The 17346-nt window shown below is 39.5% G+C and overlaps 1 protein-coding gene across 1 annotated transcript in view; it reads left to right on the plus strand.

The window, feature by feature from the left end:
• Positions 1-15066, plus strand: part of CLNK (cytokine dependent hematopoietic cell linker) — a 100359-nt gene extending 85293 nt beyond the window's left edge. The window contains exons 17-20 of the mRNA XM_034771180.1: positions 1802-1935; positions 2725-2802; positions 8907-9062; positions 14793-15066. Coding sequence (XP_034627071.1) covers positions 1802-1935; positions 2725-2802; positions 8907-9062; positions 14793-14939 — 515 coding nt within the window. The 3' untranslated portion in view covers positions 14940-15066. The remainder of the gene's footprint in view (positions 1-1801; positions 1936-2724; positions 2803-8906; positions 9063-14792) is intronic.
• The last annotated feature ends 2280 nt before the right edge of the window (positions 15067-17346 follow it).

Raw genomic sequence — 17346 nt, forward strand, 5'->3', positions numbered from 1 at the left:
AGCCAAAGCTCATAGACTTAATTGGGAAGACCCATGTTAAGTAGAGCAGCAGAGATCCTGAACATTTAGAGATTCCTGTGGATAGGTGGACAGAAGTGGTATCCCCAAATGGTGGGATTGTGAATGGCTCTAATGTACCCCAGACCAAGCATTGCTAAGGCTACAAACATAGATCCATGGAAGTATAAAATGTGGTAAAAGGTTTTGTTACCCTTATAGCACATAGATATGTGACGGGTTGGATCACAGAAACCCCCTTGGGAGCTGCCACCCAATGTGCAAAGACTACCCCTGCTTCTGTTTTCCCTGCCAGCTCAGGACTCCAGCACCCTGTCTTGCTGAGCCAGACACTCCTGTCTGGCTTCAGACACAGATCCAGGGTCTGAATCACCTGTCCCAAAGCTGCAAGTTTACCTGAAAACAGCTCGCAGTAGTGCGCTTGTCTTTAGCACTCAGATGCCCAACTCCCAATGGGGTCTAAACCCAGATAAATCCGTTTTACCCTGCATAAAGCTTATGCAGGGCAAACTCATAAATTGTTCGCCCTCTATAACACTGATAGAGAGATATGCACAGTTGTTTGCTCCCCCAGGTATTAATACATACTCTGAGTGAATTACTAAATAGAAAGTGATTTTATTAAATAGAGACAGTAGGATTTAAGTGGTTCAAAGTAGTAACAGACAGAACAAAGTAAGTCACCAAGCAAAATAAAATAAAATGCGCAAATCTATGCCTAATCAAACTGAATACAGATAATTTCCTCACCAGTTCCAGAGTGCTCCCTTTTACAGGCTAAGCTCCTTTTAGCCTGGGTCCAGCAATCACTCGCACCCCCTGTAGTTACTGTCCTTTGTTTCAGTCTCCTTCAAGTATCCTGGGGGGGGTGGAGAGGCTCCTTCTTTAGCCAGCTGAAGACAAAATGGAGGGGTCTCCCACAGGTTTAAGTAGACTCTCTCTTGTGGGTGGAGACCTCCCTCCTATGCAAAGCCCAGCTCCAAGATGGAGTTTTGGAGTCACCTGGGCAAGTCACATGCCCCTGCGTGACTCAGACTTTGCAGGCCAACGCCATTGTCCACATGGCATCTTGCATGTCTCCAGGAAGACTTCTCATGTGGATTGGAGCATTCCAAGATGCATTGTTCCCTAAGTGTCTCCTGATCAGGTACTTAACCTGGCAAATTCCTTCCTAAAGAAGCTGACCAAATGCCTCACAAAGCTTACTTAGAAATCAGGCAAGCATACAGCCCATATTCTTAACCTTGAGTAGAAAATGATATATATGTACAAATAGGATGAATAGATATAGTAGACCATAACCCTTACGGAGATATGTTACATGGCACAGGCAGCACAAAACATATTCCAGTTATGTCATACGTACATTTATAAGCACCCCCTCCCCATAAAGCCTTATGGGGTACACTGTCACAAGATAGTCATAAATATGTTCTGCTAAAGCACTATTTTGATCCTGGGGCCCTTAGAACTTATGTTGTAAATAAGTAGTACATACTTAATATTTGCAAGTGACTTTCATTGTGCGGGAACGTTGAGTGAAGTAAAAAGGAATCCTTGGAAAATGCCATTGGGCCTGATTCTGAAATCAGTGGAGTTATAGCCGTATCACCCAGATCAGAATCAGGCCCCTTTATTTTTAAATGTGATCACAAAACTGCATTTTCAAATAAGAAACACTACACTTTAAGGTATTTTCAGTAAGGCACATATGCTGGCAAAATGACATGATGGTTGAAGTACAGAACAACATGGTTTTTCTCCCATTAATTTGTGTTTACAGGATCCAGATTAAACATACAAAACTGTTCAATTGAGAGGTCACCATCTCCAGGAAAGCACAAGCCTTCTGAATGTAGATCACAAGGTATATATGTAAACCTGCCAACACCGCATCTTACGAAGCCTGTTGAAAAGGTAAACAACCCTCTGATACATTAAAGAGTCAATTTCTTACCAAAGAGATATAGTTGTAGTAGTATATATTATTTGTATTACCATGGTGCCCCAGTTATAGACCATGGCCCTATTGTGCTGGTTGCTGTACAAACACACAGCACAAAGATTTCAACACTGTATATTCTGTATGTGTACACACTGACACATTCACAATAGTTGTATACTAACTCTAGCTAGGCACCTAAGTGGCCTGGAAACTGTGGGTGCTTGGTGTAATGCTGCTTGCAGTGACTCATAAGCATGAATACCAACCTCAGGGCAGACTGTTAAGAATCGGGGAACAACCTGCAGATTGGTTGTGAATTCTATACTTAGATTTCACCAATCAATAATCGAAGTATAAACTCCACAGGTGTTATAATAGCCTAAATATGGAGTCACAGAGAGTCCCTTCAGGTACTCAAATCTATCTTGCCACCCAGGTGAGCATACCTTTGAAACAGGTGGCTTACACCAAGAATCACAGCAATATTCAGGTTAGTCCTGTCACCGTATCTCCATGGGTCACAACTGAGAATACCAAATTCAGGACAAACTGTTGAGAAACAGAGCAGACACACCTCAAAATTGGTTGTTATTCATCCATAAGACATACCAGACCAGCAACAAAAGTAAACTTCTGTTTCACCACACTGGCTAACAAGAAGTCAGAAAATCAGTCTATCTATTCAGTATATTTTCATTGGCTTTTGCTTCTGAAAACTGTACTTCATTTCTATATACTATACATAACATCTCAAATTTCAGGATTTAAATAAATATGACTGGTATACTGGAGAATTTGATCGTCAGAAAGCAGAAGAGGCTTTGTTACAGGAGAACACCGTGAGTATCACTAATCTTTAAAGCAATGGGTTTAACTCTCTGAGAAAAACAAGGTTTTATTATGTAGCATTCTAGTTTGGTACAGTGTATATGAACAGGGTTAGCAACCTTTTTTTTTTAAAATCACTTCTGACTTTTCATTGTACAGCTCTTAATTATATTTATTTCAGAAGCTGTAATTTATACACTATCAGTGAAACAAACATATATGGCCAAATTCTTTGCTTTTTTACATCCCAGGCAACATTAAAGGGAGTTGCGCGGTTCCTCGGGGCTGCATTGGGCCTACTTTTATGGGATTTTTAATATAGGGACACTCATAAAAATACACATACACATCTTGCAGTTTTGTAGAATATTAATGTGCTTAAATGCTTTGCTGGGTCAGGACTAAGGAAAGAATAATATCATAGTACACTGCCATATTTTCCCCTGGATTATATATGCTCATTTTAGCAACATTATTTATTTCTAATCAAACCAACATTTTCCTTTAAATATAACAGTACTAGAAGTGTGCTGCTATCAGGGCAAGCTTTATGGGTAGAGCCCTGTATACATACAAAATTTAGATTCGCATCCGTCCGTGGTCTGCAAACATGCATCCATTGATATCCGCAGATTCACAAGGCTCTACTTATGGCCCCTGGTCTGGTAGGGCCCCAATTTTGAGTGATGTCCCTAGTTAATTTGTATCACACATGAGGCTTCTGATTATTGGTTGCTCCTCAGAGGAGGCACTTCTGACATGTTTTGACGGACTAAGGACCAAGAATTAGAAGTGGCAATGTGGAAAGGGAGGGGAGAGAAGCTAAGAAAGGGGATGTAAGCTGATGGACTCAATCACTGGCATAGGAAAGACAATCAGCAGTGCTCAGATCTGTTCACAGTCGTCGTCTCAGAGCTCTGTTCATTGTTCAACAAAAGGAAACATGAAGCGACAACATAAAGTAACAAAACCAGTCTCCAACCAGCCCCAAAGCCTACTGGCCTTCAGCAACTTTTTGGTCAGAACCTCCACTCAGATCGTGTAGGTCCACCTTGCTGTCCCCAGCTGCTATTCCAGGAGTCTTCTCTCAGACCTCTTCTGATCCCAGGCTCCCACATGGAGCTCAGGCCCTCATTTATATTCCTTAGCTGGAAGTCATCAGACCCAGTCCCTTGATGCTGCCCAGCTAGGTTGGATGATTCCCATTATCTGCCTTCCAGGCTCCTTGGTAGAACAGGGCTGTCTGCTCCCCAGCCTCCCTGACCCATAAAAGGACAGACCATCCTGTTACACAGACCTAATATCAAGAGTAAACAGTAATGATTTGTTTGCTGAAGTTCTTTGCTATGGGATTGAGTTCCCTGCCATTAGCTTGGTTGCTCTCCTCCACCCACTCCTGCATCTGCATAGTCTTAAAACTCGCAAGTTAAGGTCAATATTATGCAAGGTTTCTCAAATAGTAAATGTAGCTCCATCCTCTCTTACATGATCCCTACTGCTAGAACCTCTCTTTAACCAAGCCAAAACATGACAGACTGAAAAAATAAACACACTAAATTAATCATAACCTGGAACCAAAAGCAGGAATTGAAATCATTGCCATAAAACTAAAAGACAAAGGCACTAATATACATGACATAAATCTCTGCACATGGATGTACTATAATTAAAAACAGGCTTTCTAGGAATAAATACAGCAATACTCTTAAAAAATGAGTACTGTTGCCAAAAAAAAAAAAAAAAAATCTTTCATCTAGTGTCCCACAAAACACACTCCTGAAAGGAGTTACAGGGTTAAGCTCCAGCAGCAGGAAATTTATAGTTGCCAGGGTCTTGCAAGACACTATGCATTGCCATATTTCCTGTTGATTGTCACGGCTTCTCCAGCAGACACAGATCTGGAGACCAAGAATACAACTGTAGGCCTTGTATGAACAAGAAAGAAAACAGAAGTGAGGAAAAAGAGGTTAACAATGGACAAAGCATGAATTCACAAGTGGCCTTGTAAACAACATGTAGTTAGATGTAAAAAAATTATCTAAATAAATAAAAAAATAATTTTAAAAAGGAATGTGTGATAAGTTTGCAACTGCAGCTTTGTTTAGTAGTGTATTTTGTAGCTTGTGGACAGTTTAGAATTTATGTAGTATGCACATGTTAGTCTATATATAAAATTAATGTATTATGTGGTTTCAGAGTTGTGGTAAATCCCTATACCCACCCCACTGCATTTGAGCTCGATCGTCTCAGAGTAATTTTGCTGTATGTCACTGATGTGTCTTTAAAATTGACAAGTCCAGATTCGAGCTCATTTATTGGGAACAGAACGGAAAAGGTCTCAGAGAAAAGTCCAAACACAACCAGCACAGTCCGTTGAATTATGTCTTAACTATTTGTGCTTAACAATCTGTTCCCCTTTGTATTTAGTTATGACTCAAAGTTAGTTTCCCAGACCTGAAGAGCTCTGTGAAAGCTTGTCTTTCACCAACAGAAGTTGGTTCAGTAAAAGTTCTCTCACTCACCTTTTTTCTCCAACAGGGCTAGATTACAGCAGCATCAGTACTGTGCTATTGCTTGTTAAATAAATAATTTATCCTGAAACTAAGTTCTCTGTAAACGGTGTGACCATGCAGCAGCCTATTTAGCACCATGCAGGCACTCACGCAACCCACACGGCCTGGACCTGCCCTGGCAAGGGCACCCCTCCCCTGGCCCCAACCCAGCCCCAGACCTGCCACAGCTGGGGTAGGGGCAGTCCAAACCCAGCAGCCGCCCAGACCTGCCGCAGCTGGGGCGCCCTTCCCTCGGCCCCAACTTAGCCCTGGACCTGCCACGGCCGAGGGAGGAGCGCCCCTCCTCTGGCCCAAACCCAGCCCCAGCCGTGACCTACCACAGCCAGGGCACCTATCCCACGCCCCAGCCCCGGACCTGCCGTGATGGGGAGAGGAACCTCTCCCCCAACCCAGCCCAGCCCAGCTACTGCTATTGCTACTGCTGCTGCCGCGGGGAGCGAGAGTTGCGGGGAGCCCTCTCTCCCTACCATAGCCCCAGAGCACCCTCCTGTACTCCAAACCCCTCATCTCTGGCCTGGCCCCACTCCAGAGCCCACACCCCAACCCTCTGCCCCAGCCCTGAGCCCCTCATCCCCAGCCCAACCTCAGAGCCCAACCCCCAGTCAGAGCCCTCACACCCCTGGCAGCCCAACCCTGTGCCCCGCTCTGAGCCCCCTCCCACACTCGGCTTCATCCCCACCACATGAATTTTGTTATGTTCACCAATAGGAAGGTGATGTGTCACACATCACCTTCCTATTGGTGAACATAACAAAATTCATTCTGCATGCGTGGGAAAAATTAGAGGGAACACTGTCCTGAAACCAGCCTCATTTATCATTTAAATATTGCAGACAGGTTTCCTGTTAAATCGGTGACTGAAGGAATCTGCAATATTATTTCAGGCCATTTTATGCATAATATTTTTAACCCAAGGTAAGTGGAAGACATTCTGTTTCCCAGAGGGCTCAACTTTTCCCCAAAGAACTCTCAATCAGCATGAAGCAGCGTACAAGAGCTGAAGGCCCCTTGCATTGGCATATTTGCCAGCACTAAACTGTACTGGCCATCCTCACTGTCATAAACATACAGCTAAGGGTAGCATAACATCCCTATTTACCCAGTAAGGGCTTAATTCCTCTTTTACCTGTAAAGGGTTAAGAAGCTCAGGTAACCTAGCTGACACCTGACCAAAAAAAACCAATAAGGGGACAAGATACTTTCAAATCTGGGCAGGGAGGGAAAAAGGCTTTGTCTGTCTGTTCTGTGTGCTTGCCGGAGACATATCAAGAAAGCAAGCAATCCAACTCCATTAGTATTAGTAAGTACTAGCGAAGGAATGCGTTAGCTTACTTTTATTTTGGCTTGTAATTTCCTTTGTAGGAGGAGGAAGGTTTATCCCTGGTTTTGTAACTTTAAGGTTTTGCCTACAGGGGAGATCCTCTATGTTCCTGAATCTTTTGTTATTCTGTAAAGTACTTACCATCCTGATTTTACAGAGGTGATTCCTTTACCTTTTCTTTAATTAAAATTCTTCTTTTAAGAACCTGATTGATTTTTCATTGTTTTAAGATCCAAGGGTTTGGGTCTGTGTACACCTGTACCAATTGGTGAGGGGATTATTCTCAAGCCTGCCCAGGAAAAGGGCTGTAGAGGCTTGCAGGGATATTTGGGGAAGGTAGGGCTCCAAGTGGCCCTCCCTAAATGTTTGTTTAAATAACTTGATGGTGGCAGCGTTACTTAATCCAAGGTATAAGAAAAAAGCTTAGGGGGTCTTCATGCGGGTCCCCACATCTGTACCCTAAAGTTCAGAGGAGGGAGGGAACCCGGACACTCACAATGGATGGTTTGGAAAGCAAAAGAGGGAGATCTTTTGTTTTTTCATACAGGTGAGTGGTATAAAGGAAAAGCAGCTAACAAAAGCATGCTATTTGTCACAACCTGACTGTGGGAGATATCTCACCAGAACATGGCTTTCCAATACTGTAAATTGGATCACGGTCAAAACTTCTTTGTATTAGGGAGGTATAACTTCAGCAAGGAGTGGCTGCATTGGTGGATTGTATTTATGTGGATGTGTTTCAGACTTCAATATAAAAAGGACATCATTCAGAGTTGAGTACTTGCTCCTGCTATTGTGAGAGGGACAGGCACACCCTCCTTTCTGTCATTGGAAAGTCAATAGATGTTGGGCACCTAACTCCTTTAACCACTTGTGAAAATCCCACCCAATATTCATCCTAAGGCTGTGTCTACGCTGCCACTTTCAGCACTAAAACTTTTGTCGTTCAGGGTGTGAAACCCCCCCCCCCCCCGAGTGACAAACGTTTTAGTACTGAAAAGTGCCAGTATAGACAGAAAGAACAGGAGTACTTGTGGCACCTTAGAGACTAACAAATTTGTTAGAGCATAAACTTTCATGGGCTACAGCCCACTCCTTCGGATGCATATAGAATGGAACATATATTGAGGAGATATATATATACACACACACACACACACACACACGTGAGAGCATGAACAGGTGGGAGTTGTCTTACCAACTCTGAGAGGCCAATTAAGTAAGGAAAAAAAACTTTTGAAGTGATAATCAAGATAGTCCAGTACAGACAGTTTGATAAAAAGGGTGAGAACACTTACAAGGGGAGAAAGATTCAATGTTTGTAATGGCTCAGCCATTCCCAGTCCTTATTCAATCCTAAATTGATTGTATCTAGTTTGCATATCAATTCCAGCTCAGCAGTCTCTCGTTGGAGTCTGTTTTTGAAGTTTTTCTGTTCTAAAAGAGCCACCCGCAGGTCTGTCATATAGTATAGAATTGGGGCCTACACAATTTTCTTACTGTATAATTCTATAATAAAATTAAGTCTGATATATGAAAAATTCAGTGCTATCTCTTTAAAATGTGCAAATACAATACTATATGAAAAATCAAATTTTGAATATGCTTCCTTCTAGATCCATAAAATTAAATTAAAATAAATTAAGAGGTTCAACGCAACATATAGAATTTATGGTAATATCATAGGTTCCATTACAGATAGTCCACGTAATTTCTTTACTTTACATCCAGGTGTAATTGAGGCGCATGAACCAAAACTTTATTTTTAGATGCAATACCCTTGGTATGATACTCCCACTGCCTTACATTATCATCTTACTCTTCTTTCTTCACATACAATATTTTCTTCTTGGTATCAATTTTTCCAGCATTTTAATATGAAAAAGGTACTTCCACTTTAAAAATTCTAGAATATTGCAATATACATTGCCCTATAATTCTCATTATTGTATATAGAGATTCAATAAGTATACTACGTAGATGTAATTCACTACTTAAATCTAAGAACTTTATTAATTAAAAAAATCTTCTTTATGTTATAGTCAGAAGACACCTTGTTTACAAATATAGTATGTTTCAAAATCTATTTTGATTACAATATTCTATTATATAGTTCACACATTAAATAATCTTGTAGAATTTACTCAAAACTCCTGGGCTGTTTATGTAAACACATTAATGGAATTTACAGGTATAACTAATGTTATAATTTGTCATGCAGGATGAGACATTCTTGGTCAGAGATTGTTCAACAAAATCAAGTGCTGAACCATATGTTTTGGTCATATATTACGGAAACAAGGTATACAATATTAAAATACGTTTTCTGGAAGACAGCCAGCAATATGCATTGGGAACAGGGCTCAGAGGAGATGATGTGAGTGAAATACCATCTGATATTCTACTTTATTGTTTACCTGTTGCACTTAACAGCTCTAAATACTATAGGGGATTAATTAGGTAATTAGTGTTGTTCCCCAGGGGTCTGTTCTGGGACCAGTCCTATTCAACATATTCATAAATGATCTGGAGAAAGGGGTAAACAGTGAGGTGGCAAAATTTGCAGATGATAGAAAACTACTCAAGATAGTTAAGTCCCAGACAGACTGCATAGAGCTACAAAAGGATCTCTCAAAACTGGGTGACTGGGCAACAAAATGGCAGATGAAATTCAATGCTGATAAATGCAAAGTAATGCGCATTGGAAAACATAATCCCAACTATACATATAAAATGATGGGGTCTAAGTCATCCGTTACCACTGAAGAAAAATCTTGGAGTCATTGTGGATAGTTCTCTGAAAACATCCACTCAATGTGCAGCAAACAGAACATTGGGAATCATTAAGAATGGGCTAGATAATAGACAGAAAATATCATATTGCCTCTATAAAATCTATGGTACACCCACATCTTGAATACTGCATCTCAAAAACATGTATTGGAATTGGAAAAAGTTCAGAAAAGGGCAACAAAAGTGATTAGGGATATGAAACAGCTTCCATATGAGGAGAGATTAATAAGACTGGGACTTTTCAGCTTTGAAGATATGACTAAGGGGGGACATAATAGAGGTCTATAAAATCATGACTGGAGAAAGTAAATAAGGAAGTGTTATTTACTCCTTCTCATAACAGAAGAACTAGGAGTCACCAAAAGAAATTAAAAGACAGCAGATTTAAAACAACATAGGAAAGTATTTCTTCACACAACGCAGTGTCAACCTGTGGAAATCCTTGCCTGAGGATGTTGTGAAAGCCAAGGCTATAACAGGGTTAAAAAAAGAACTAAAGTTAATGGAGGATAGGTCCATCAGTGGCTATTAGCTAGGATAGGCAGGGATGGTGTCCCTAGTCTCTGTTTGCCAGAAGCTGGGAATGGGTGATAGGATGGATCTGTGATGGATTAGATCACAAAAACCTCCTTAGGAAGGGCCAACTGATGTGCCAAGACTACCCCTGCTCCTGCTTTCCCTGCCAGCTCGGGACCCCAACACCCTGCCTTGCTGAGCCAAACACAACCGTCTGCTCCAACACAGATCCAGGGTCTGAATTACTTGCCCCAAAGCTGCAGACTTAACTGAAAGCAGCTTACAGAAGTGTTCTTGCCTTTAACACTCAGATGTCCGACTCCCAATGGGGTCTAAACCTAATTAAATCAGTTTTACCCTGTATAAAGCTTATACAGAGTAAACTCATAAATTGTTTACCCTCTATAACACTGATAAAGAGATATGCACAGCTGTTTGCCGCCCCCCCCCCCAAAGTATTAATACATACTCTGGGTTAATAAGTAAAAAGTGATTTTAATAAATACAGAAAGTAGGATAAGTGGTTACAAGTAGTAACAGACCGAACAAAGTGAATCACCAAGCAAAATAAAATAAAACATGCAAATCTAAGCCTAATACAACTGAGTACAGATAATATCTCACCCTGAAAAATGTTTCAATAAGTCTCTTTCACTGACTGGATGCCTTCCTAGTCTGGGCACAATCCTTTCCCCTGGTACAGCCCTTGTTCCAGCTCAGGTGGTAGCTAGGGGATTCCTCATGATGGCTCTCTCTTTAATCTGTTCCACCCACTTATATATCTTTTGCATAAGGCGGGAATCCTTTGTCCCTCTGGGTCCCCCCAATGGAAAAGCACCAGGTTAAAGATGGATTCCACTTCAGGTGACATGATCACATGTCACTAAGACTTCATTACCCACTTGCCAGCACACACTTTTACAGGTAAAACCGAGCCATCTGCAATCAATTGTCTTGGTTAATGGGAGTCATCAAGATTCCAAACCACCATTAATACACCACACTTTGCATAATTACAATAGACCCTCAGAGTTATATTTCATATTTCTAGGTTCAGATACAAGAGTGGTACATTTATAGAAATAGGATGATCACACTCCGTAGATTACAAGCTTTGTAATGATACCTTATAAGAGACCTTTTGCATGAAGCATATTCCAGTTAGATTAGCATATTTTCATAAAATCATATAGAGTGCAAGGTCACAGGAGCACTTGATTACCTGTTCTGTTTATTCCCTCTGGGGCACCTGACAGAAGACAGGATACTGGGCTAGATGGACCTTTGTCTGACCCAGTATGGCCATTCTTATGTTCTTATACAATACCTAGCATAAAGACTACTAACTTGTCAGGTGTTTCATTAAAAGTTTCACTTCAAATCTTTTCATTTCAAATAATAACTGCTTGAAATGCTGACAAATAAGTCACAGGAGTAATTTAGGGCCTAATCTTGCATGCTCAAATTCCCATTTTAAACCATCAGGAATTTTGCCCAAGTAAGAACAGTTCTGGCCTATATATAGTTTCATCCATGTGGTTCCAAATGACATGTACAATTTTTTTTAAATAATTTTCGCTATTTTTTCAGCTTTTACTTTATGCATCTGACAGCACTTTTGAGGCCTGAGTTCCAATGTCAGATTCCCTTCAGTGGATGCAGGTTTAGCAATGAGGAAGGGACCCCAGCTCAGGCACAATGAGTTAGACTTGGAAGTAGAAGGTTAGAATACCTTAATAATCACAGTGTAGATTCCAGCCGGCACTCAGCTCTTAAAGGGACCATCCACACCAAGAATATAGATGTTCCGTCCCTCAGATTCAAAAGGTTCATCACCAAGGTGTTGCTGGAGCCCCCTTGTCTTGGTTGTGAGGCACTCTAAAAGTGCTGACTCTTTCAGATCTGAACTTCTAGCTCTTTTCCTGGGACCACAGTGTGGTCCAGGGGAACAGTGGTGATGGTTCTTCCCTCTCCCTGAAAGAGATATTCAAGCTTGTATGATTCTTCAACTGTTGAGGCTTCCTGGAACCTCATGGAACTAAGGACTCCTTGCATATGGCCTGTGATTTGTCTCAGCTCTCATAAGGGAGAAGGGCCTGGCCTTCACTTGGCACGGCGGCCAGACTTTGCCTAAGTTTTTAAAGCCTCTTCTGTCAAAAAAAGAACACTTATATTCACTCCTTATGAATATTTATGTGAAATCAGTAAACTGAGCATCACATTTTTGGATGACCCTCTTCCAAGCACCACCACCCAGCCAAAGTGGAGGCTGGTAAATGACATCTTGCCTTTCACAAGATACACACTTGAGACTTTTTTAATGGATTCAGACAAAATAAAAAGGCTCCAAAACAGGAGACAGAACTCTCATAAAAAATGGAATGAAACTGGCAGTACAGAGCACTATTACACAATGGTACAGAGTGCTACCAAGTTTCAGACATTTTAGCGCATTGGAAAAGAAAGACCTATATGATCTTACAAATGTAAACAACTTTGAGGAAAAAAAATCTTACAATGATTTCATAGAAGTGGGAAGGTAGACATACCAACTTTGTCATCTCAGGTGATGGACGGACCCAAAAGTCAGAATTTATAAGTAGGTTCTAATCTGTGCACAGAGGGAACATGCCCATCCTAGACTGTGGATCTGCACCAAAAGTACTCATATTACAATGCTGTTCCATTTTCAAAAATAAGTATTTTAATAGTCTCTCAGTTCTTATCACCATAGTGTACAAGACTGGTTGGTTTTAACAAAGTAAATCTATAACTATTAGAAATGGCTTAAATCTTCCATTTTAATGTTGGCTTTATATAATTGTTTTTTTAAGTTTTAAAAAAACAAAACTTTCCCAGAAACCAACAATGGAGATTGACTAAAGTCTCCTATTGACCAGAATTTCTCTGCAGCATTGGGAAGCCCCAGAGACAAGACACTCCCAAGAGAAGCATTTCTTTCTATCACACCAGCACCTGCCTTTGGGAAGTGGGGAGGGAACTGATGCACTGAACTGGGGTAGGGGTGCAGGTACAGCATGTACTGTTCATCAGAGCTGCCTCTGCATTTCAGATGGAGTAAGCAGGATTCCAAAGTTGCTCTTTCTTGTTTATTCTCTTCTCAGTTTGTCTCAAAGCGGTTAAAACATTTATAAGGCTTCAACAATTAGAGTAAAATTGCAATCTGTAATTTCCCTGTCTGCTTAAATGCTTTTCAAATGTATTTAGTACAGATTAATATGTTGTTAAGATTAAGAGAATTCCATCTTTGCATGTGGGAGACAGAAAAAAAATAGATGCAGACCTAATATTCAAAATCTGTACTTTGCCATCCTCTCTCCAATTTCGCATCTTCACTTCTTTAAAGGATAACTCTCTTCTGATGGAAATTTTCTGCAGCATGCTTTCACTTTTGGATTAATTTATTTTACCTATTTTTTTAAACTCAATTAATTTAATCTAGCAGTTTTTTTCCATCCCAAATACTGGTTTTGAGCTTTCATATTCAGATTGTTATTTATTAACTAATGTAAATTTCATCATCTATGTTATTTTTCATACTTTTCCTTGGGAAGTTTTCCGAGAAGAAATTGATTCCACTTAAGCATCTATCCAAGGACAGCATTAGGCCTTACATCTCTTTATGAAAAAGAACTGTATTGACTACAGTTTGGATTTATCCTAGAAAACTGTTACCTCTCTCTTAGCAGCACGGTGACCAACACCATGTGTCTAAAACCTCATGCAGTTAAATTGGTACAAAGCCATAATGCAATGAATACAAGCAAAAGAGAAAACCAACCAAATTTAAAATCATAACTTTGTTGGTGTCTTTTGCTGGCAATTAAGCCACAGCTGTACACATTTACATACATAATTTGTATATTAAATTGAGCTCACCTGAGGGCCCAATTGTACAATGAGCCAAGCATCTTCTGGGAGTTACTACTAAGCACTCTCAAATCTCATTAAAGTTAATGAGGGTGGGAGATGCTCAGCTCCTCACAAGATATTCCCAACTGGTTAGTTAAAAAAAAAAGTAGAATGTTTTTATCTTACTTTCCTCATAACAGCTGGGAGGTAAATGCTATTAAAACCATGAGCTCAATATATTCACTGAAAGACATCAATTTCAGGAAGGACAAGGAAGCATATTATACAACAGTTAAAGTATCCTGCACTGAATGTCAGTTTATTTTCTTTTTAGTTTTTTGCATACTTCAGTAAATAATAGATTAGGAACGTGTGAGTGAGTGAGTTTTTATATATACACCGGACCCTGGTTAGAATGCGCATCTATATAGTGCGAATTCTCATATAACAGTCGCAACCATGGATCCCAAATTTAATTACTTTAATTGAAATTCATTTTAATGCGGTCTCTGCTATAACGCGGTCCCCACGTTAACGCGGCAACATGCATGGATCCCAAATCCCGCATTCTAGAGAGGGTCCAAAGTATATAAATAAAATAAAATCAGTAGTTTAATCCCTTATGGGCAATGCCACACTTTAAAAAACACACACGTTGCTGTTGGCTGGATTTTAGGTTACATTCCAAGGGTTTAAAATCCTCTGCCCCTAAAAAAGAAAGCTACTGTGTCCCAATGTAATATTAAGCAGGGAAGACTACTGGAGGCGCAAAGGGGATGAAATGGGGTGGGAGTGTGTGGGGGGCGAGAGGTAGGGAGAGGTGTTATTTCTTATATGTGGTATTGCTTTGGTTCTTCTTACCTGTTTCATATCAGAAGATAAGGATTTTCAGCATTTCTCTGTTCAATTGTTTATTGTTTTTCAGAAGTTTGATTCAGTGCAAGAAATCATAGACTTCTACACATGTGTTCCCATTACACTTATTGATGGAAAGGATAAGTCTGGAGTCCAGAGAGAACAATGTTACCTAACACACCCTTTTAAGTGGAACAGAAGATGCTTCTTACCCTAAGTGATTTCAACTGTTTGTATAAATGTAAAAATAAGAACACCTTAATATTTAAAATCTGTGTAGAAATTAGGAGATTAGACTTGAGTTCAACAAGAATTAGAACTCTTCATAGAAGTTTCTCATGAATACAATGAAATGTGATTTCTCTCATATGAGACTAGATCAAACTGTACTCTGCTGTGCATGAAAAAAATTCATACAATTATGAAATATACAAAAGTGAAACTTCAAATAGAGGGTGTTGCTGCATGTACAAATAAATGTCGCAGTACAACTGCACAAAAAAGGTATGAACAGCAGCTAACTTCTAAGCAATATTTTCTTGCTGATAACTGATAAATTGTTTGATCTCTTATATTAACAAAACCTCTCTGTTACTAGGACCACAAAATAAATCCATGAAACAAAACAATGTAATATATTAGAATTGCATTACAAAATATTCCTGCATTTAAACTCAGAAAAGTTGCATCTAACTTGGCACTTATTGTTTAGCCATTTCTCTACTGCTGCAGACTATAGGCAGGTTTTAAACAAACAATCGAATCGCCTGCTCAGTAGGGGACCAATCCAATATTCATGAAATCAATTATAGTCTTTCAACAGACTTCAACCACCACTGGCTCAGACTTTAGGGCTGGCCTCCATGAGATAAATCTTACTACTAGGGATGACTAACAGTAATTATTCTTTAGCTCAAGCAACAGAGGCTTGTGTTTCATTCCCAATTCTTCAAACCCTTATGGAGGTAAGATTACTCACGCAATTAGTCCCATTGAATTCATATCCTATGGGAAACTTGAGAGGAAATCATAGTCAGAGGCACTAGAGCATAATTCTGGCCTCTTTAAAAATACACAGACTAAAAAGTTTGTACAAAAAGAATTTCTCTTACGTAATATATAGTATATATTTACATCATTTGAGATCTGTAAGGTTTCTGTAGTTTAAATTCAGCTTGAATGTATAGGGCAAACTTTGCTTCTGTTCCTCAAACCATCAGTGGGTCTCTCAAGCATGTTTCCCACCAGATTGGTTAGATGATTAAAATATAATAGAAAACAGAATCAGTCACGGGTCCTTTAACAAATCAGGAACAAGAAAGAGTATCTTGTCCGGCAGGATGCGGGGGAAAAAATTGTTATAGAGCCCAAATAGGGTATTCCAACCCCTGTTCTAATTTCTACTGGGCTCATCAAGGTGCAGATCTGCCTTGAGAATCAGAAAGCCATACCCAACTCCCAGACAGCCTCTCCTGGAGCATACTCTGTCAAATGAAGCTCAGCACAGGAGAGAATCTGGGTCACACTCTTTATCTTAAGACACAAAACTATTAAAATTCCATAAGGAAAACTAACTGAAGACAATACTACATCAAAAAACAAAAATGAGACACCCCCATCTGGGCAGAGTTTGGATGTCCTTGGCAAGAGAAAGAGGCATGAGATCTGCTGTCTAATTTTTATAGCCACCATACAATTCAATTTACTAAAAATGTTCATGTTAATATAAAAACACTTATATTTTGTAAATTTAATACAGGGAGAACAGTGTCATGTAGATTAACAATTAGGTTTACGAAGACTCTTCTTTGTTTACTAAAATAGGCAAAGAAAAACGCTACTAAACCCATCTACAATCTGATTATAATCCGGCACGCAGCACAATTTTTAAGAATACAAAGTTGATTAAAGATATTCATATTTTGCCAATGACATCTCTTAAACAAATAGAGGATTCAAAAATATTTCCTTAATAGCTTCTACAGAAACTAGAGTAGGTTCAAACATCTGCCTGGGCTGATGAGCGTAAGTGAGGAAGAATTTGGCCAGAAGTGGTTTTTCATATGTTAGCAGTTTCAATATTTATTATACTCTGATATGACAGAATTTAGAAATGGAAACTATTTTCACAATTTAAAATTAAAACAACATTATGTTTGGCTTCAAAGAACACAGTGAAAATCTCTACTGTCCCTATCTAAAAAAATATAAATTCCCATTTCAAAATAAGAACTGTCATTTAATTACTTGAAAAAAGAGATAATACAAAATGTATTCCATTGAACAGTTTAGCCTCACTACAATACAAAAAGTTGCAAAGTAATACAAGATCTCCCTTCTGAGAGCACCAAATATCTGAAGATTTTAATATTGTATTGCAAAATGGTCTAACAAAAAAGATCTCACCAATTCCTCATGTTTTTGTAAATTAGACCTAAGTCTCAAGATGTGCTTTTTAGTTTCAAAGTATTTACATTTCAATAGAGATATAGTACATATCTTATCAAAACCATGTTTAATTTTCTAGAGTATAAAAAAAAACAAAAAAATATTCCCAGACTAATAGGTTGTTTGGGGGGGGGGGGGGGCGGAAGGGAGCGGGAAATGTTGTATTGGTTTTTTTT

This window comes from Trachemys scripta, chromosome 5 (assembly GCF_013100865.1).
Source record: "Trachemys scripta elegans isolate TJP31775 chromosome 5, CAS_Tse_1.0, whole genome shotgun sequence".
Taxonomy (NCBI): domain Eukaryota; kingdom Metazoa; phylum Chordata; order Testudines; family Emydidae; genus Trachemys; species Trachemys scripta.